Source organism: Chiroxiphia lanceolata, chromosome 1 (assembly GCF_009829145.1).
Source record: "Chiroxiphia lanceolata isolate bChiLan1 chromosome 1, bChiLan1.pri, whole genome shotgun sequence".
NCBI classification, from domain to species: Eukaryota; Metazoa; Chordata; class Aves; order Passeriformes; family Pipridae; genus Chiroxiphia; species Chiroxiphia lanceolata.
The window spans coordinates 21207278-21229195 of NC_045637.1; the positions used below are offsets into that span (position 1 = coordinate 21207278).

Consider the following 21918-nt stretch of genomic DNA (forward strand, 5'->3'; position numbering starts at 1 on the left):
GCAAAAGACAGTGGAAAGAGTGGAGTTTTTGGATGATAAAAGGGAAAACCCCTTCCATCTGGCCACACACTTTAGTAACCTGGATAGTAAGCAGCTATTATCTTCTGTAAGGAAATGAGACAGAGCATGGGAGCGTGAGCACAACTGAACACTTGACCTCACTCTTTCCCCCTTTATCTGTAAAAATAGTAAGAAAAGCAAATATGAATTTACACAGCAAATACTTTCATAGATGTCAAACCCCATTTCACTATCAGGAGCTAGATGCAACTCTTGCACTCAAAAGCTAGACTTCTCTTTTAATAATCAGGGATCTCAATGTTGTCTTATCAAAGTTAGCGAATTCCTCAAAAATGCTTCTGGGTTATGATTATAGAATCCACAGCTAAAAGCTCTATACTGCTTAGAGCCACAGCACCGGTATTTTCAGTTAGGGACTAAATACTTCAAATACTAATTTTGACAAATCAGTGCTCCTCCAGTCTAACTCTTGATTCAAGTCAGTTTTAAACAGTACTGCAGTTTTAACTGCATATTTAGCTACTCATATAGGTAGAATACTTGTAATAGCTGCTACTAAACAGCCCCTCTCTATACACATTAAAAGGAATTTTATATTCCCTATGTGGTAGAACAGATGTTGCAAAAAAAAAAGCACATTTAACAGTCCCCAGTATTCAAAGCCATAAAGTAGTCTCAAGCTTCAACTGATTGAAAAGAACAAAGAATTATCAAAAAATCCCAGCTCAGCCTAGCTTGCCAACAACCCAGCTTACCACCACCTTCCCAGTAATTCTCACATCTTTTCTTTAGAGTCAAAAAGATATAAACATGACAAACATTCATACATAAGTTTGGCAGCCAAACAACACACTTGAGCATTTCTGCACAAAGCAAAATAAATTCCTGCATCTCTTAAAAGTATTTGTGCTGAAGCCAATTTCATTTCTCTACCAGTGCATGCAGGATGCAGCACTGGTTAAGACTTAATACATTGCTTCAGTTTAGACACAGGTACCTGCAGTTGTATGTGGTACAAGAAAGTGACACTTTTGCACAGGTATGTTTATTTTTTCCTGTGTTTACAGTGCATCAACTGTAATTTTAAACCATTCAGAAAGCACAATTTCATACCAATTTTACATACTTTACATCACAGTTCAACAACGTTAACACAGTTGTACATACTAAATCAAATGAACAAAATGGCCATGAACATTTACACTATTCTTCTGTAAACAAGTTTTTTTTATAAACAATGGTAAATTGAATTAACACAGACCACCATATGAAAGAGGGATAAACTTTTCCTTAAATAAATCACTCTGTTTATAAATACTTCAATTCTCTCAATATACATTTACATAGTCGATTAAAAGCTGATTACCTACACTGTTCTTGAAAAAGAAAATGTCTAGAGATGGACCACAGTGTGTTAAATTCACCTAACATAAGAAGCAAGCATATGATTAGTATAGTGTTAAAAGTATTACTGTACTTTAACCTCACTTCTGTTTGTTAACACCGACACTGAGAAGATTGTCATGTTAGGGAACTTTTACTTGAATTCCAGCAAGTTACAGTCGATCTTGTAGTACACATATGGGTAGTACTCCTGTTGACTGAGGTTTAAACCCGGAATATCCATAGTTGCCTGCAAATAAAGTTTTGAAACCAGTTATACCCTTACAATTCAGACTCCTATTCAGAAACAGATGAAATATTCATATGTTTTTGAAGCAAACAGGCCAGGCAAGACTGCAAGCTTAAATTTTCACAATCAAGCAACTGTTTAACAACAGATAAAGTTAGAACTTTGACAAATGAATAACAGTATTTTTCAGAATTAAATACAAGTCCTTTTTCAAAATCAAAGTAGTTCCGTATCACTATTTCACATCCGTTGCTACAGTAAACACACACTTTACCCTGATAAGAATGTTATAAGGGTGCTGAATGATCCAGGAAGTTACGTAAAGTTCAGCACCTTTAATTTTCAGCTGAATTGTCTCACATCCTTGTTCCCCAGAAAGGCCTGGAGATACTCTGGAAAAACATTACATTCAATATTACATTAAGAAAGATTATTTTTAATCTTTTTTAATCCAGCTAAACTTATGGTTTGGTATATATATTTATTTCATTTTTAACTATGAAAATCACTGCTTTTCAATACAAAACAAATTAGTAGAATAAGCCTGCCAGCAAACCAGTTTTAAACATGAAAATGAGACCTCTATAGATGGAAAGGCTGACTCCATTTTGACATCAATTCAGCCTCCTTCAGCAGAGAAGGATAACTATGTTAACTTAAAAACAAAGCAATGCAAACCAAAAAAAGTTTTGGTACTAAGGCCACTGTTGTCACAGACCGTGGACAATTTATGCATTCCTCTGGGCTCAAAAAAGATACAAAGCATGTTCAAGTTCCTTAAGCCTAGTCTGAGATCAGAGTTGACTTGGTTTGAATTCTTTGAGGACATGAATATGTTTGCAGTCCGTTGGTAGTAGGAAAGAATATAGTAAGAAGAAATTACATGAGACTTTTAAACCAGACAGCTCATCAAATACAGTGGTTGCAACTTTAAATATCATTTGTCTTGCAAAAATGTAAAATAGGAGAGACATTTTTTATAAGGAGACGTAATTCTCTATACTGTGAGAGAACAGAGAATATGGAGAGGTATAACTTTTTAATAAAGCCAAGACTTTTCTTTCCATTTAAACAAACTGAAACTAATATTGAAGGGGAGTAGCAGTCACAAAAATACTTACATCAATGATAGCTGCTGCGCTGCTGTCAAGGTGTTTGTATAAGTCATACAAAACCTCCCTCAGTTTCTTCATTGTTTTCTTATTAGGCTGAAGCAGCATTGCCTGGAAGTTAACTGGCAAACCATACCTGACAAAGTCAAGTAGAAAACTATGAAAATGCTGAAATAAACCTTCTTTTGTATTTCAAAGCAAAATTTGATTTTATTTTGAGAACGGATCCTATTGCTGAAGAGGAAATTCTGCTCATTACCATTTCTGCAAAACCATTCTGTTTCTACAATTCATAAGGCATCATCAAAGCAGAAATTCTTTTTTCAAGTTGAAAATAATAAAATAGAAGTGCTTTTAAAATAATTTAAAATCTTTGAATACTTAGTACAATCCTCTAAGTTACCTGAACTCTCAGACTAAATTTTGAACACTCCAATTAGTTTACTTGAAAGACTTTGCTTATGCACTTGGTGGAGAATCCAGTCTCTACTCAATCCTCCTTAGAGGGCTTGAAACATTTGCCAACATTCCAATCAAGTTCAGCTTTCTTCCTTACTCAAGTTTTATCTTCAAAATAAGCCCATAGCAGCTATCTAGTGGACTAGAATGAAAGTTAATGTGACTTGTTTTCTTTTTATCCTCTGGTTGTCTCCTTTATAACAACTCATTAAAAAGGCTAAAAACACCTTCCCCTTTCCAGAAGAGCAGCGTTCACACACCTCAGTTTGGTAATCCCAAGTAAACATAAAGTCTTACAAAGTCTAGGAAGAAAAACACTGTTCAAATCTGCCTCATTACCTTAAAACAGATTCGACAAAAACTCGTAATGCTTTCACATGGATCCACGCAATGAAAGCTTCACTGAAATTAACTTTCAGCCACCGAACTAGAGGCCCCTGCGAAAGGGAAGAGGAAAAAAAAAATTAGGTTATTCAAAGATCACAAAAAGATCCAGCCCATTATCCATGTTTGAGCAGCTACTCAATATCTGTACCATGATAATAAAGACAAGTTTAAGGCAGATTACACTACAGACATAATGGCTCGAGGGAATTTGATACTAAGTAGAGAAATTTAATGAGACTTCCCATTGTCTCTTCAGTTCACCATCTCAGCTCTCATGAGCTAACTATATTAAAGATCATTTTAGTAATATCTGATTATGTCATTCAAATACTTGTCCATTTTCAAACTTCATATATTATCAGCTGTGATGCCAGCCCTTGGTTCAATGCAGTTAGGAGCACTTATACTCACTTATCCTAGAGCAGATTAGCTGGGTGGCAGGCTGGATACAGCATGTCACCCTTGCAATGCTTTCTCAGAATCACAAGTTCATGACATTTTTATGTAACAATAACAAGTCTTAGATGTCTCACATTTCTATAATAACTAGTTTATAAAGACTTACAAACTGTTTCTTCTTGTCAGTTGACAGTCTATTCATTTCTTCTTTATCAGCTTTCATCTCTTCTTCATTATACTGGAAGTCACGGACCAAAAATCTGCGTTTGGAAGTGGATAAAATCAGAAGTGGCTATCGAGATCCTTCAAAGCATGAGAGACAGAACACACATAAAATAAGCCTTACTTATATTCTCTGGCTTTGTGCTTGAAGTCATCCACTGCCTTCCTGAACAAGGTGACATTACAAAGGTAACTGTCTTGGTCCTCAAAGAGTACACTACATAGGAAAAAAACAAACCAAGTGTCAGAATTAATAAGGTTCAAGTCAGCACAGATCTGGCATACAATAGCATAAGTTGTACTTTATTGCTACAAGGCAAGAATATAAATATAGATAATCTTATGGGACTTAGTTCCTGAAATCAACATCTAATAGAGAAAGTAACCAACTGCTCTTAATTACTTCCTTCATAAAGGATGGCAGCTTATAATTCACAGTCAGAGACTTCACCACTCAGAAACACTTCATATGATATCTGTTCAAAATAAAAATCATTTTACAAAAAAAGGAACTGAAACTGGCTCAGTACTGAAAAGTCTGGACTAGGGATTTATTAGAAATATGTATTTTAAAGAAAAATTAAATGGATTTAAAATAGAAAAGTACACAAATTAAAAAAATATAGGTTGGCAAGAGAAAGTGTTTCTTAGGCTGTCGATTTTTTATTTTAGAATTCAAAATAATACTGCTTATTTTGAGGTTTCATCTTAGGAAAAAAGCTTGAAGATATTTAGTCTGTTCCTCAATGTCATACTGTCTTCAACACAACCATTATCCAATAGTTTAACGAGCAGCCTTTTCTTAAGCTACCCCTAGGTTATGGTTTCCCAGTAATTAAGAATCATTAGCAGATCTCCCACTAGGCTTAAATTAATGCAACTCAAATGTGAAGTCATCCAGAGCAAGTTCAGATTTTGTAACTGGCACAGAGTTGGTAATATCAGATCTGTCTGATGAAAATCTCAGCCTGTCAGTTAAAATTAACCACATCAATGCTTTGTACTACACACTGACTATTTTCAGTGTGGTAAAGTGGTTTACCAGTATTATCAAATTTGCCCATCACAGACACCAAGCACTAGCTTGGTACCAAGGATCTAAAGAGGCAAGTTATCTTTCTTTGCACATAAGAAAACCATTTGCACTTCCAGTTCTTCATTCCTTAGAAGCTTTCGAAGAGTATCTATAACTTGTTTAAAGTTCCTCCGAATACAGACATAAAGCATAGAGGCCACCAGCCAGTACTTGTTGCTAATCCCCACAATGCCCCAGTTTGAAGCTCAATATGCCTGACCAGAAATGGATTAACTTTTCAATTCTCTTACTCTTCCAACATAAATTAAGTTTGATAACTTTGTTAATCCTAGAGTTAGAGGTCATTTGAATTTTTCCTCAACTACAACATGATCAGGCTTGATCAATAAACACATTTTGACAAGTTTTTGACCAATCTTCAACATTCTAAGTCACTCCAGATAAAGAACACTCCTAAAACACAGCACACACAAATATGAGACTTAGCATTTAAATACTTACTTGCTGGAACGTGGTACAACCATCTCTGCTAGTGTTTCATACTGCTTAACCCAGTCATTATAATTTACCCTAGAGAATACACAGGTTATGGTTAGACTTTTAGCACTGAAGTAAGAAATCTGAGATTAAAGGATCAAGTGTTTTTAAAAGGGTTAAAAGCATTTAATCATCACATCTTCCAACTCAGGTGTAGGTTGTCACAAATACTCAGGACATCAGGGACAGTACTCCTCTTGCTGTTTTTATAATTGCTGATAAATAAACTAAAATGATAGCAAAAGTAATAAATTTTCACTCTTCATGTAAATTTAAAGTGTAAAATTTTTGAAATGAAAGAACTATGAAATTAAATCAGTCATCATTAAGTACAGATCTCAGAGGATCTGAGATGGACTTAACTGTCAAGGTTGATCAGAAACTCCTTATGCAACTCTCCTCTTCTGAGTTACTAATAGGACTACTTTTTCCACAATTACAAACAGGCTCCCCATGGTCCTGCACTTGCCTGGAGGACTGAGAATTTTGGAAGCCCTGCCTTTCTGCAGTTGGTGGTGAAGAGGTTCCATCCTTTCAACACCAAAAACAAAATCAAAGACAAATAACAGCTGAGATATACTAACCACCTGCTTGCTGTTGTAGTCACTGCAAAACTGTTCTTTCTTCACCAGAGTTTTACCTATGACAGACTCTACTGCTTCATTTCGTAAAGAAAGCCAGTCGGCTTTTAAAAAGTTGGAAGCTCTTTCTGTTCCCAGCTCCAGAAAGACAGTCCAGTGCTATTTTCTCATTTTACAAGAGTTTTGAGGGTGTCTGTATCATCACTTTCCTTGGCCAAAGGAAAAGATGGGGTTTCTGTTGTTTAAACATTTCAAACAGGAACCACCTGTTCCCCCAGCAAGCCATTGGCATGATATAAGCAGGGTTCCACCAGTAGAGACTTAGATAAGTAAAAAATCTGTGTTCTGGCAATCCAAAAACATGCAGAGCAAAGCAGTAAAGAGTTCACTCACTTGGTGGTGAAAGTCAACATAGTTCTAACCAGGATAATTTAATTATTAAGCCTTCTAATGTAAAACAAGTCATGTTTTTACTCAGCACTTACTATTTTCATAAGGATGCCTTCTGCAACATGACTAGTCACAGAAGACACTAGATAAAAGATTTAAGTCTAATCTCCTGTTTCTTCAAGAAATTCATGAGCACTCAGCACTCCTTATGATGAATTCTCACGAACAAAGGAATACAGGCACACAGGCTCATTTGCGTCTACTAAGCATCTGAATGTTTGTGTTTGCTCATCCAGGAAAGCCCTAAACAAATTCAGATGTCCTTTCTTACAGTATTATAGGGTTGTGAGATCTATTATTTGATTTAGATTTCTTATTTTATTCTGCTCTTAAGATGAAAAATAAACTTACTTTGGTACAATCACTAATAATGTGACCAAATATTCTGAATCAAGTACAAAGTCCTCTTTCTTTACAATATCAGCAAGACTTCTGGTTAGCAAGCTTCCCCTGCAGAGAAACAAAGACAGCCAGAACAATTACATGTTTAAGAACTGAATTTGTCTGGATAAGTTTCCAGTGCTTGATAATATAACATTTTCAAAAATACATTTTACCTAACCAATTGCTATTAGCAGAGCAAACAAAATGCCCTTACATGCATTTTATATCGCACTGTCCAAAGTCACTGAAAGTTTTTATCAGTAGCTCCGCTGCTGTGCGTCATTTCCATACTCCAAATACCTCACATGCTTAAGCAGCCAACTTTTCTTTTTAAAAGTTATTTAAAACCACAAGAAGCATTAAAACCATGAATTGTGAATTCTACTATATGGAGCCTCAGAGTTACAAGTAATCTAGTACAGACCTACATACAGAACCATAATAAAAAAAGTCAGAGCAGCCTATTGCCTCAGATTCACAAAAGATGAAGAACATACATAGATTTAATGGGGCTCAGCTCACAAATTACCATGACTTAACGCAGAAGTTATGGCTCACTCCTAAAACAGCTTGTCACATATTATCATTAGTATGACCCATATTTCTGAATCAGCCAGCAGGCTTGTACCATTAACTATAATGGCAGGGTTGGGGCAAATTAATCAACCATATTTGCACAGAAGAACTACTGTACCTCAACTGTATTTCAGATAATCATCACACGTACGTGACAAGACAACATGCAGTCCCTGTTTAATTTGTTATCTGTGTGCACACAACTGCTGTCTCTGCTGGTTAATAATGGGGGAAGAAACCCAGTAATACTGATGTGCTTAAAGCATAAACTGGAGTGAAGGAAAGACTTCCTTGTTTAGACGAGAGACAACTTCGGAGCAGTGTTACACACCGCTAACAGCAACTCCTCTCAAAAGCTCCAGCAATTTATACTATTTGTACATGCTTTTGTGATTTCAGAATTGCTTTTCATTCACAAGTAAGCTAATACCAACCAGTCAGATGGTAATAAACGTTCTTTTATGACAGCTGCTATTCAAGATCAATAAATACCTCAAAAATACATTAAGCTTAGAGCCTGTATCACTCCACATTTTTTAAGTTTTCATGCTCAGATAACTTCCCTGTGCTCAATTAGCAAAAAACAATGTAACTTACGCATTCTTTCTTTCCAAATTCTGAAGATTCCCTTTCAGATTATTGTATGCCGAGGCTCTTGCTTTTAGATCATTGTCAATCTGGTTTACTCCCTTAAAGATAAAAAGAAAAGGAACAGTGTCTAAAGAACTAGAAGAGAACTCATGTTTGGCTTGCCATTTCTGCAAGACATCCTTCTCAAATCCATCCTCCAGGATAAACTAGCATGATTACCAAAAATTATTCATTCCCAGCTAAGTAACTTGGCAGTAAATGGAAGAACACAAAATAAATGAAGCAATTAGTACGTCTTAAACAGCCGCCCATACGCATATCTGTGTGTACCCTATACAAGGAAGTATTTTAAATCAATATACCCAGTAACAGTTGGGTAACAAAGAATGTGGCACAGTGTTGGTCTGGCATAATAATGCTGCCTACTGTCTGCTCCACTGCCTCCTCACTATGGTATGGAGGTATAAGCACATTAAAATTCCCAGGGACAAGTTTCTGAACACAGTCAAGGGACTCTCCCTTTATATGGATTTATGCCATTGACAAAACATTTTGTTTGTATAAAACACTTCACCTGGGAGATCCAGATATGATTTTGTTTCCACAAAATAAATATCTCTTAAAAGCAAGGTCGCTTAGTTAAATAGTGACCTTGTTTATGGTAACACCTAAGTTGGCTTGTCTGTAGCAGGAAAAAGTCATCAAAATCTTGACCATTCTGGTAGTTTTATTTGGCCACACATTAACAGCTTGCACCATTACAGACACAGCAATGCTTTAGACAAAATTCTCTGAAAATAACAGAATTGATTTAAACAGATGAGTATTTCAGGCTATTTAAATTCTTTGACTGATATAACCTTTAGCAAAGCTTGTGGAACATTTCAGCAGGTGTCACACAAGGCATATACCTTCATGGAAACTATTTTACACTACAAGAAGTAGCACTAACACTTTTTTTTTTTGTACAGCTAGAAGTCAGCATAGGGGAAAAATTAATCAGAAGCTATTAAGGTAGTGCCTTGGTGCACTTGGACTTTTTCCCAAACTGACAACCTTCCCCTCTGCCTTTTCCAAGGCTCAAGACTTTCAACAACAGTCTAACTATGCATTACTTAATGACAAAACCCAAAAACCATCGATACCAAACACTGCCTTTACAAACCCATTCCATTCACCATTTCCTAATTGGCAACACTCTAGTTGCTCTCATTTGTAAAGTCAGTAGCCTTTTAAAAGAAGACTGCTCAGACAAAATCCTGTTACTGTGGCGCTGGCTAGAGTTTACTGTAAACAACAACCAGCTTTGCTTCCTATTGAATGTTAGAGAATGCAGAACCACAAACCTCAGTGTCACAGCAGAGCTCTTGAAAATGTAATTGTGTAAAATTACCAAATGAATCAACAATATAAACTTCCTTTGGGGAGCAGAACTGGTGAACAACTCACAAAGGTCATTGCAAAAGGAGGCAGACTTGTGATATTGCTAAAGAAAGTATCAATCTAACTTAGTGAGCCTACTTGTACACATAGAAAACCCAGATGTTTAAACCACTTACATAGTTGTTGGCAATACACGAGTGTCCTCTTGTAACTATACAACTGAGCTGTTGTACCTCAGTGGATGCCTGGGTTGCTGAAACGGTTGGATTAGGGCACCAAGGCTATCAAGGTTGTCTCCTTGCATAACAGTCGTATGACTAATTTCAAATTCAAAGAATGACTAGATTAAGACAGCTGTCACATGGCACAGCTGTCATCTTTGAAGTATTCAGTATTGACACTGGGGTTCATGGTACTTCTGAACATTGTAAGCTGAAAAAACTTGATGGATATTTTCAGCAGATTTCATTTTATTTCAAATGTTTTTAGCACTGCTGTAATTTTTATTCAACTGACAAACTCCCCATTGCAATTGCTGTTACTCATTTTGGCAGACATCAGAACCTGCTGCCACAGTGAGTGAGGATATAAACCATACAGGAAAAATAGAATCTCATGATTTGACAAGCTTTTCAAATGATTTAACATGTCAAAAGGCTTCATAGATTTTAATTAATGTAGCTCTATCATTTTTTCTGTATCACCATGTTAATCACATGCCAAAGTGAAGACCTTAACTACGTCAGGACTCTCTTTGCCTTGGGACAAAACTGCTTGAAGTCCCACGACATGATCTCCTTGTAGAGTCACTTCTACAAGAACATAAGACAGCTTCTTCAGTCATCTTCCTTCTCTGTCCCTACATAATACAAGTACAGCTAAACATGAAGAGGAATGGAAACCCTCAACAGGATGACTCAGGCCTAACTACAGCAGAGCTGTTTCTCTGCATTCAATAAATATCCTGCCTAATAATTCAGTGAGGTCCCTAATGCAGATGAAGAATGTAAGACAGTTAAAGTTCAGGTTCTGGTATACAACTTTGCTGCAAGCAGATTATTTATCTAGCAAACTCCAGGACACAGAATAACATGCACTGAATCCATGTCCCTTCATGTCCTTTGTTTCTTTTTCAGGAAGTTTAATTGCAACAGAAACAAGCTCTGTATTATAACAGCTGGAAATAGATCAAAGCTTCATTTTTGATACCTTCTTCTTCTGAAGTGAATATGTACTAAAGTAGTGTCAGATATTAAGATTATTACATCTGTGAGATATTTTCAATGTGCAAATCTTAAGAGCCATGAGACAGTCAGTCTTCCTCCAACAAAATGCCACACTGCAGATGTTTTCCAGGAATAGTAACTGACTGTAATTTGTGGAAAAACTTCAAGGTGCAGTGATAGACCCAAAGAAAATAGCAAAAATTAAAAGTGTTAGTTGCATTTTCAGTCAGCTTTGTACCACATATTAAGATTTTGTAATCTCTGAAAAAAAAAATTAAATTAATAGGTTCAGGAATCTGCAGTTATAGTAAAGCACAAGTCTGCCCATCCCAACCCCAATGATAGTCCCTACTTAGCCATCATCAGAGTCTATTTCTACAGGTATCCAAAGAAGCTGCTTTTTTTTTCCGGTTTATGTATTTCCAGTTAGTGACAGACAATTCCAAGAGCCAGTCTGCAGATTACAGAAAACAGGAAAGCAAAAAAAAAAAATGAAAAAGCTGTGAAGATATTAAACCAAGAGTCGCTTACAGAGAACTCTCTCACTGTTTGAATACAGTCAGTCACTGCTGAGGACCCTGTCCAGGCTCACAGCAAGCACAAACCAAATGGAACCTTCAAAGTGCAAAACATTTTGCCAAGGTAAAGATGAGGAAAACGCATGGAAACTCTCAAATGAGCCTTTCTTACATCTAACACTGAAGGCTTATTTTTCCCCTCACAACTGAGTGCCACAGCTTTCAGAAGGTAAATAAGATCCCTGGTTCACTAATAGCCCACAAGGTTTGAGAACATCAGACAAACAGCAGGCTAGTATAGCAAAATTTGAATGTAAGCAACATCATCTGCTAGCTATTTATTTGTTAACTCAGTGACCTTAGGAAACAAAAATCAGGAAAGACAGCATGATGGTTTTCAGGGAGCACTCTCCAAACCCTATCCACCTCCTATGTATGTCTTTTGTTACTAACTGCTACAAGGTTCACTACTATTGTTATCTGACTAAAATAGACAAATAGCTTTGAGTAGCAAGTTTTGTGCATAAGTATCTCAAATTCAAATAGGAAATTTTCATAAAACAAATTACCTTACCTTTGTAATAATTTCTGCAATATTCTTCAAGGATTGCTTGATTGGGTATTTGGCCATATCCCACTGGAACCTTGTTATATAGGTGACCAAGTCAACTAAAATTGTAAAGAACTTTGTTAAGATAGGTAACAAAAAGATAGAGGTATTATATTCCATGTAGAATTGCTGTAACAGAACAGAACTGTAACAGAGACTTTGTGGACCTTGCCAAGTGCAGACCCTGTTGCTTAGAGAAATTTGAAAATAAACAATCAAGTTGTAGGTTATCTGTGACTTCTGCCTTCAAGATATGGGTTTCTCCACCTCTGTAGACCCTAAATGATATTTACTACCAACTCAGTGATCGCTGGAGAACTACAGACAGGAGCAATTATTTTTTGATCTGTGAGAAAAACGGGTTAGAGGAGGGAGGGTTACGAAGGTGAGAAAGGCGGCAGTGATTACGTGGCTCACTTGAAGCCTCAGCTTTGTAAAGCTACTTATGACAGACACTACTCCAAGCCCCTACCTAAGAATCATGCTAATCCACTCCTATCAGCCTCTCTTCCATCAATATGAGCTGTGTTAAATTCTATGAAATGGCTTTGAAAACAAAGTACTGATTCAGAGACAAGGGCAGCTTTTTGCTAAAATAAAATGCACCCCGAAATCCTTCTCAGCAGGGCTGTTCTCAGTCCGTTCATTTGAGGGTTGCCCTGACCCAGGTGTAGCACCTTGCACTTGGCTTCGCAGAACCTCAGTAAGTTTCAGGATCACTGCCTTCCCTCCTACAGTTTTAGGATGCACAAATCATGGTTAACACTTTACCTCCATTAGCCAGAAGATTCTCCTGAACTTTATCTTTACTGTCTTCTAGAACATCAGCCATATACTGGGCCACTTTCTTTACAACACTGAAAAATGAAAAATAAAGATATGTAAAAAAACAAAACCAAAACATGCCATTTGAGAAATATCATTCACAAAACTGATTTTAAATTGCCTGAGATTGGATCCAAAGTGATTGGGTCAAACAAGGACAATGATGATTGCTTTACATACAAGCATTCCAAGAGCACAAGCTGGGCTCAGTACCTGGAGGAGACCAACTTCTCAAAAATATTCCACAACTTTATTTAAAACCTTCTTTACTGTTGCTACTCATCAGTTCTCAACAAGGTGAGGTGAGCTCCCTCACACTGGTGTAGACTTCAAATGTAATTCCAAACTTTTTGGAAGTCCGTAATACTTTCGAAATCGTAACCCTTTCTAAAAATAGACAGTGAGGTAGAAATCATCAATAATCCAAATTAAGCACAAGGCAACTCTGACAAGGAAATCCGATACTCAAGACCTGCTTACCTGACTAGAAAAGGCATTCATAACATTACTCACATGGGCCATGCTAAATAGTTTCCTTTTCTACTTAAAACAACTACTTAAGACTTCTCTCCTTGAAACAGAAGATGGCTCCACAAGTTCTGGTTATGTGAAATATTGTTACTTTTGCTCAAAATAATTTTCCAAGGGCCAGTAGTTACTTCAAAATTAACAGGTCTTGCATTTTAATATTAATGCTGTTTAAGCATTTCTGTGGATTAGGAAATAATTTGGTACATTCTCAAAGTCTGTAAATTGTACTCTTGCTAAAAAAATAAGCTTTTACTCCTTTATACCATCACTTCTTGAAGCTGCCAGGCTCAATTCTTAACCATTCTCCAGGACCCAGCAGCACATAGCACTACTGTAGGGACAACCATCCTTCATCAGTGCATATTCCACAAGAAGTTCAGATTATTTTTCTTTTTTCAAGAATAGATACTCGGAAAACCAGCATCCTAGCTTTCTGAAATCTTAGCTTGCTGACTGCCTGCAGAGGATCACTATGGAACAAAAAATGCTGAAAATAACCTGTCTATTATTAGGACTCAGCAAACCATCACATCATTAATATTTTGCATCCTAGTCAAAATAAGCTGTTACCTCTCCACAAATGCATCCAGTTTAGCCAGCTCATCTGACAAACCAACCAAAACATCCAGTGTGCCAACCTACAAGCAAAGATCAAAATGCATTAGTAGTTGTATATAAACATAAAAGGTAAAACCAAATAACAGTAAAACTTAAATCTTCCCAACAGGCAGATTTGCAGAACTACATGAAATGCTGGACTCTAGGACTTCAGACTTGTCGATTTATCAAAGTCACACTGTGTTTCATTTGCTCAAGACACTCCCATAAAGCACTACAGTATCAGATTAACTCACTAGTTTGGTGCACAGTTTCAGTCCAGCAATCCAGCTATCCAAAACATGTTAAAACAAAAGTTTAGTTTATGAATTGGCTGTATTTCCCACAAGGCACTAACTTCAGCATTCGATTTACTAGTTTAGATCTAATCTGAAATTTCTGTAATCAGGAGTCAGTGCTGGAGGCCACCAGAGGACACTGAAAACTCTGACGATACAAGAGTAGTGCAGCAGTCAGACCAACAAGAGTCTGGACTTTTTGCATCTGGGGCAACAGCATATCTGGCTTGTCTGGCTTTCACTCTTTCTTCCCTTCTCCTCCAGAAAACACCTTCTTGCCTAATTTCAAGTAGTTATCTAGAGTACACATTTCTTGCTGAAATATTACAGGGCATAAGTGAATCTTTTGTCTAGCCAAGACACTATAACATTATTTGTAGTCTAGCATCTATGTTCTATACATTTGAGCACTCAGATTCACATTATTCCTTTTCTCTTTAGCCTTGAAGCAGGAAGGAGCAGAATTACTTAAGAAACATCACAACCAAATCACTTTCTATGCCCCACCTTCTTCTAAGCCACATGCAGAATAAGGAAGCTAATGTTTTAACTAGTCACTTACAAGCCAGAGGACAATAAGGTTGCTGTTCAGTGGAGACTAAATCACTATTTCAATGAGTTTTAACTAAAGGATCTCACTCAAACAGTTTTACCAGGTCCACAGAAGCCAAACTTTATACAAGGTATATTCAGCTTCTGCCCTACAGGAAGTAGAGTAGAAGCAAAATCAATCATTTCTAGCCCTAATGGGCCCCATCAGTTTTCAGTGACAACTCCCCTAAGTGCTGTGTCCATCCTGACTTATGCCAAGGGTCTCCTGGGAGGAGACAGACATTTGTTTAGTCCCTATTTTAACTCGGGACAGTCCGAAGTCATGGCAGTTGGAAGATCCTCTTAAAGGACACACTGAAGCACTTTGTGCCCTGGACTTGTTCCATAGCAGAGACAGGAAGAAGGCATCACACCACCTGAACTTGATCCACTACGTAGACAAAGATCAATAGCATTTTTTTTCTCTTCATTTTTATAAACTTTGATGAGCTTTCACTCCACTAAACTGAGCTCACAATTCTTCTTGTTCAATAAATATTCAGGCGTCAGGATAGACCTTTTCTTAACAAATACACTGGCTTGCAACTTTTCCATATGCTGATGATCATATTAAACCAAAATAAACTGCTTTAATATTTTCTTCCTACTTGCTTCTCACAGGAATAATTTAAACAGTTTTTTTTCCATTTTCCATAACACACTGGCAGGTCACAGTGGAATGCTCAGCCAGAGATAACCACTACTTTAACAGAAGAATGTTACTTCTGGACAGAGAAGAGGCAGCAGCTGCTTGACTACCCCTGTATTTTAAATTCAGCCTTTCCACTGCATCTCAGACAGAAAAGAAGTAGATAAAGCAGAAGGAAAAAAAAAAAAAGCAAAACAAAACAGTCAAAGGAAACTATCATCTCAGTACTCAGATCACAAGTTTCCATTTTTCTTCCCCAACTAACTGATAGCAGCATAAGATCATCCTTGGAAAAACTGCTGTATTAGCTGAAAGAACTCAGGTTGCTGAACCTTTAAAACATACAGAATGAGCAAAATTCACAAAAAAGGTAACTGTTGTCTCAATTATTTTTTGAGATCCACACATAAACATCAAAAGAAGTCAGCTGTACTCCCTAAAGCGTCTGCAAGTACCCCTCACCTGCAGTTTTAGTCCAGAGAAACAAAGACGATGCAAAACAAACACACTTTTTAGGAGACAACACAGGGTTTACGTACCTTCAGGTCCGGAATGTTGAACTTTGAATTAGTAGAAAGATTGTTGTGTTTTGTAGTTGCTGCATGTAGTTTCTCCCACGTCTGTTGACAGGTTTTTTCCCCAGGAGCAGAAATCAGCCAAAACTCAGTCATTTTTCTGCCTTTATCTTGATGCTTTCTGCTTCTGAAGATAAAGGCAGGACACTAGTAGAAGGAAAGCAAGGGAGAGAAGAAAAAATATCTGCCATTAATGCAGCATTCAAAGCTTGGCCTGAAGAAAAATATCTCATTCCATGTCACTAAAGTGCAGTTCCAATCACTCTAAGAGATTTTACCCAAGAGTATCATGTGGTTTCAAATTCATTTTTCCTATCTTCCAAATCACATCTGCACAGTTGGAAAGTCTTTTTAAACTGCCCATGCTGCAAGTTAAGGTGGGCTGAGTTTGCAACATCTTTCAACTGTACTTTCACAGAAAGATTACAAGCAAACAATCTAACTGAAAATAAATCCAAAAAACAGAACCCAAATCATATTTTCACAGCTGCATGTATTTTCCAGTTTCTGTACAACAACTTTTTCTGAACATATCAGAGAGAAAAAAAAGGAAAAAACAAACAAATTTCAACTCTGACATTATATCTTTTCCAATAATTTTTCAGATTAGGACAGTTTTTTAAAGTAAGTAAATGCCAAAAATTACTTAAATGCAAAAAATTTTAGTCTATTCTTTCATGCAACTAAGGTTCTCCTGGCAGCTAAAAATTTCAATGAAAAGGGGAACACTTTCTAGCCTTGATGTCTCTGTTGCTATTGTAGACCATCAATAAAGCAACACGTACTGGCATTAGTCAAGAGAGTGTTGGTACTAAACATAAATGATGTTGAGTTTCTTCGCAGACAAGTTCAAGAAGTTAGGAGCATATATGTTCTGTGACTAAGAAACATAGGTTGCTGGTTGACAGCTGCTGGATTTTTTTTAGTAAGGGAGTGAAGAACATAATCAAATGTCAAATTTTGATATCTGCAATGTCTTCTGTAGCAGCTTTGAATGAGCGGAGATTAACCTACCTTTCGTGAGCACAGCCTACAGCACTCAATCTTTTTGAGGAAGAGCAAATCACATATTGCATTTTTAAGAATTAGAATGTGGTAGCAAACTTTGCCCAAAACACCACACATAGGTCTTTCATCCGTGTAATCATTGTAGGGGCAACAAGTTACCAAGGGTGTTGAAGTCCCAGGCGAGCTAAAGAAAGGTCTGTTCGCTGATTCTTTTGCTCAGCTACTCAGGAAGCCTAAAGCTGAAGGAAGTTCACCAGCCATTAAATTACTATCATGAAGCACATGCTGTCACTGCTACAGCAGCCACCTCCTTCAGCTAAGGTGCCTTGTTTATAGCAGGGGACGATGACATCCAGTCACTGAGGTCCTCAATATCACACACTCCATGACACTGCACCGCCAGGCAGCAGCACAGCAGTGCTACAATCCCAAATGCAGACAATGCCAAGGCAGGTACAGATATTTGAGAAGTCAGAATATTTACCAGACCAGACACACACAACATTAGTTATCACCATGCTACAGGGCTTCCTTGTTTAGCACCAATGGGATTATCTCACATAACGAGTCTCTACAGGACATCTGCTAATTATCAATGATTTGGAACAAAACAAAATTTTCTCTTATTCAGACCGCTTTGATGCATTATCTTCCTTAATACACACCAAACTTGGTGCACTTGAGGTTTTCCTACACTCCACTGAACTCCGGCCCCATGAAAGGCATGGCCAAGTCTACAGTAAACTTCACCTATGCAGGGAGACACCACTACAGCTGATACACACACACACAAAGTGCTTAAGCTTTCAATTGTTTTTGTTTGGATTTAACTAATCTAGGTCTAGAAAAAGCTTTGGAACAAATGTTGGATAAAAAAAACTACTTTAGGTGGTGGCAGCAGCAATGTGCAAATATCCAAGTAAAAGACAGAAGAGCCATAACACAGAAATCCGGAATCCTATTCAGTAAGAGAGATGGAACACTGCATTCTCGTGTTTTCCTCAAACATAAATACCCTCTAAAGAATATGTATAAAGTTTCCAGAGATTATACTGGCTAAGGAAACAATTATGTGTTTACAATGACACAGTCTCACTCCCTGCATTACAGATTGGGAAAATCAGCTCACCATTAAAATTTTAAATGTCTTTTCCCATAAAAAAAGAAAAAATTAATAGACCCATTGCAAAGAAAAATTGCTTTCAATAAGTAAAGTTTTCCAACCTTTCAAAGTTAGTTTTCCAAGACCAACTGTTCAGATTTCATATGATGACTCCAAATCTACCATAAACAAGCCTAAAGTTACAAACACCTAACAGACTTGCAGCAAATCTTTTTCTTATGCTAACATCCCAATGAATTATAGCATTTTATGATTCCTTAATATGTGAGGCAAAAATTAATTGTTCATCTGAATAACCAGGGTCCTTCTCTCCTGCTTAAAGTCACATGGCACAGGTGTAACAGTCGTAGCTCCCAGGAATCATTAACCCAGTGAAGTTCCCTTCCTCACCATTTCTGTGTCATTGGTTTTCCTGAAGTTCTGCTCCATTTCTAATAGGCATGGAAAGGAAGATGATTTCCCATTCAAGGTACTTACTCAATGGAGTTTTATCAAATACATACAAAGAAAAAAAGCTTGACAGAAGAGTTTTAAGTGTCTGTTTTATGTGAGAGGGCTTGAAATCAAACCTACGGGGAATACCAAACAAGAAGTGAAGAAAGGAGAAGTGCTACAGAAGGGTTAGCAAAACAGAAACAAATGCTGGTTGGACAAAGAATATATATAGACCCAGTATAAAATGAAAGCCAAGAAATTTAAAGAAAGGGACCACAGGATAAAGCAGGAAATGCCAAGTGTTCAAGTAAAACCTAGAATAAGCTATAAAAATGGATAAGTGAGCTGTTGCTCACACCATGCAACTCTATGACCAGCACTTTTCTGCAATGTACTGAGCAGAACGTGTCATAGCACAGTTCCACTGTCGCTCTTCGCTACTTTTGCTGTTTCAATTGTTTCAGCCATACACACTTTAGAAATATTCACAAATGGATATCCCCACACATAAATGGAATGGCCCACAACACATATATTTCTCAGTTTTAAAACATTCAATACCATGGTACAAGTACAGATAATCAAGCTGATGCTTTCGAGGTGGTGTTTTTTTTCCTAAACATTGTCCATTCCATACCCTACCACACTAAAATATTTTGAGTACAACCCATGGTCCTAGTTCTGCTGAATGTGGGTAAAGCCACCCATTAATGGGTGCAACTGCTTCCAAGAGGCCACTGTAAGCAATTTCTGGCCAACACCAGCAAAATGAGTTTGCTACATAACCAAAAAAAAAGTTAGGAAAATGACAAACAAAGTTTATATAAGAATCTCTCTACAGACCATGCTGATCCAAAGTTCAGGCCTTCCAGGGACAGGTTCTAGAATTCCAAATTTATGTACAGCACTGAGACAGCTACCTTGATATTTACAGTTCGACATTGAACTATTTTAACACTGAATGATGAAAACTTTCATATCCCAAAACCAAAAACAAATTCAACTTGCAAGACCAGTAGTGCTCTAACCCATCTCTATCTCGTTCAGTACTATTAAAGAATGCAAGCTGTCACTTATAAGGGCTTAAGAAATTGATTACAATGCTCTTTTATCATTTTAGATTCAACAATTACGCACCATCCCTTGGGGGAGTTTCCCTTGACACTTTCTCGAAAGCATACCCATAAAGTAACACTGAAGTGTTAACAATTCTTCCATATGCAGTTACAAAGAGACTTCAGTAACATAAACACATCACCAAGATGTTCTACTAGTCAAATAAGCACTACTCGTCTCCAAAATGCTTGCAATGTTTCATCCCTTGAACTTTTCCTCTAAAATACCTGGCTCTGAATCTTCACTACTCTAATCCCTGAAATAAGTTTGAAATATTATTTAAAATGTATTTTGCATTACTACCCATCATTTATACTGCTTCATCCCTACGTTATTAGGAAAAATGGACTTCCAAAGAAAAATCTTCCATGCAGTATACTACAATCTGAAAGAAAACCTCTCAACAGCTTTTTCAGTGCCGTTACTGAAAAAACATAGTGATGTCAAAACAGAATCTCAGCTAAGGTCCTCAGGGTGAAGCTCGCTCTCAGAAATCACTTCTGACGCTCGGCCTCCACGTTTCACAAACAGAAGCGGCCACAACGAGGAAGCCGGGGAGATTTCGAGATTTCACAAGGAGTCGTCGCCCCGCTCGTGCGGAGGCGATCTGGGCCGGCCTGTGGGCGCTGCCCTTGCTGCCCACGGAGCCGCCGGCCTCGATCAGCGGGATTAGGTGTCAGTTCCCTTGGCCCCCCAGCCGCCGGTGCTCCCGGGGCCGCGCTGTCACTTGGCCCTGCCCGAGGCGAACCCCCGCAGAGCCGCGGCCGGGCGGCCTCAGGCCCGGCACAGCCTCGGGGGCCGCGGGACCGCCGGGCCCGGCCGGCGCTGCCCTTCGCGCCAGGCCCGGCGCCGGGGGAGGCCGGGGCGCTACGGCAGCCGCTCGGGGCAGCGCAGGCACCCGTCCTTCCCTCCTTCCCCGTTCCCCTTCCGCTCCCGGCCTCGCCCCGCCGTTACCGTCACTGCTCCGTCCTCGGCCCGGCCCGGCCCGGCCCGGCCCCCCCGTTACCGTCACCGCCTCATCCCCCGTCCCATCCGCATTCCCGGCTCCCCCGTTACCGTCACTGCCCCATCCCCATTCCCCATTCCATTTCCCATCCCATTCCCGGCTCCCCCGTTACCGTCACTGCCCCATGCCCGGCCCGGCCCGGCCGCGCCGCCCGCACACCCGCCGGCGGGTCACGTGACCCGCGGTCAGCTGATGTCGCCGCAGCGCCGAGCGCGCGCGGGCGGAGCACTGGGCGAGGCTGTGACGCGGCCGCGCAGGGACTGACGGGGGCGTGGGGGCCGCGGGTTCGAGGCTCGGCTCGGCTCAGTGTCATCGCCGCTTCCCTTCTGTGCCTCAGGGCCCGGCGGGCTCCGCCCACTTCTGATAAATAAATATGGGCTTGATGAAGGAATTCGTGTGAAAACCGCGTACGGCTGCGGGCGGCCCCGCGCGGAGCAGATGTTGTTGGGGAGGCTCTGTACGATTCTGCAGAGAAGGATGGTCGGGTTTGAAAGAGTGTGTTTGTTCTTGGCTGCGGTCAGTAGATTTTCTTCAGATCACAGAACCACAGGATCAATTAGGTTGGAAAAGACCTCTGAGATCATGGAGTCCAGCCTATGACTGAACACCACCATGTCAGCTAGACCATGGCACAAAGTGCCACGTCCAGTCCTTCCTTAAACCCTTCCAGGGACGGTGACTCCACCACCTCCCTGGGCAGTCCATTCCAGTATCTAATTACCCTTCCTGTGAAGAAATTCCTCCTAATGTGCAACCTAAACCTCCCACAGCACAGCTGGAGGCTGTATCCTCTTGTTCTATCCCTTGTTAGCTGGGAGAATGCACCAACCCCACCTGGCTACATCCTCCTTTCAGGGAGTTGTAGAGAGCGATAAGGTCTCTTCTCTAGGCTAAACAACCCCAGCTCCCTCAGCCGCTCCTGGTCAGACTTGTCGTCCAGACCCTTCACACCTTCTCTGGGCCCACTCCAACACCTCAGTGTCCTTTCTCAACTGAGGGGCCCAGAACTGGACACGGGACTCAAGGTGTGGCCTCACC

At 39.0% G+C, this 21918-nt stretch overlaps 1 protein-coding gene across 2 annotated transcripts; it reads right to left on the reverse strand.

Moving 5' to 3' along the window:
* Positions 1–1044: 1044 nt before the first annotated feature.
* Positions 1045–21092, reverse strand: ATP6V1C1 (ATPase H+ transporting V1 subunit C1). Of its 2 annotated transcripts, none has more exons than XM_032694091.1 (13): positions 20993–21092; positions 16157–16339; positions 14052–14119; positions 12897–12982; positions 12090–12184; positions 8395–8486; positions 7189–7287; positions 5771–5839; positions 4358–4450; positions 4178–4271; positions 3565–3662; positions 2776–2902; positions 1045–1654 (listed from the first exon to the last, which is right to left on the reverse strand). In XM_032694091.1, exons 2-13 carry the CDS (start codon positions 16286–16288, stop codon positions 1559–1561), a joined length of 1149 nt encoding a protein of 382 aa, XP_032549982.1. In that variant the 5' UTR covers positions 16289–16339; positions 20993–21092; the 3' UTR covers positions 1045–1558. The 2 variants fall into 2 exon arrangements, with proteins under 2 accessions (XP_032549982.1, XP_032549993.1); XM_032694102.1 differs by lacking the exon at positions 20993–21092 and adding an exon at positions 20829–20861.
* Between the last annotated feature and the right edge of the window lie 826 nt (positions 21093–21918).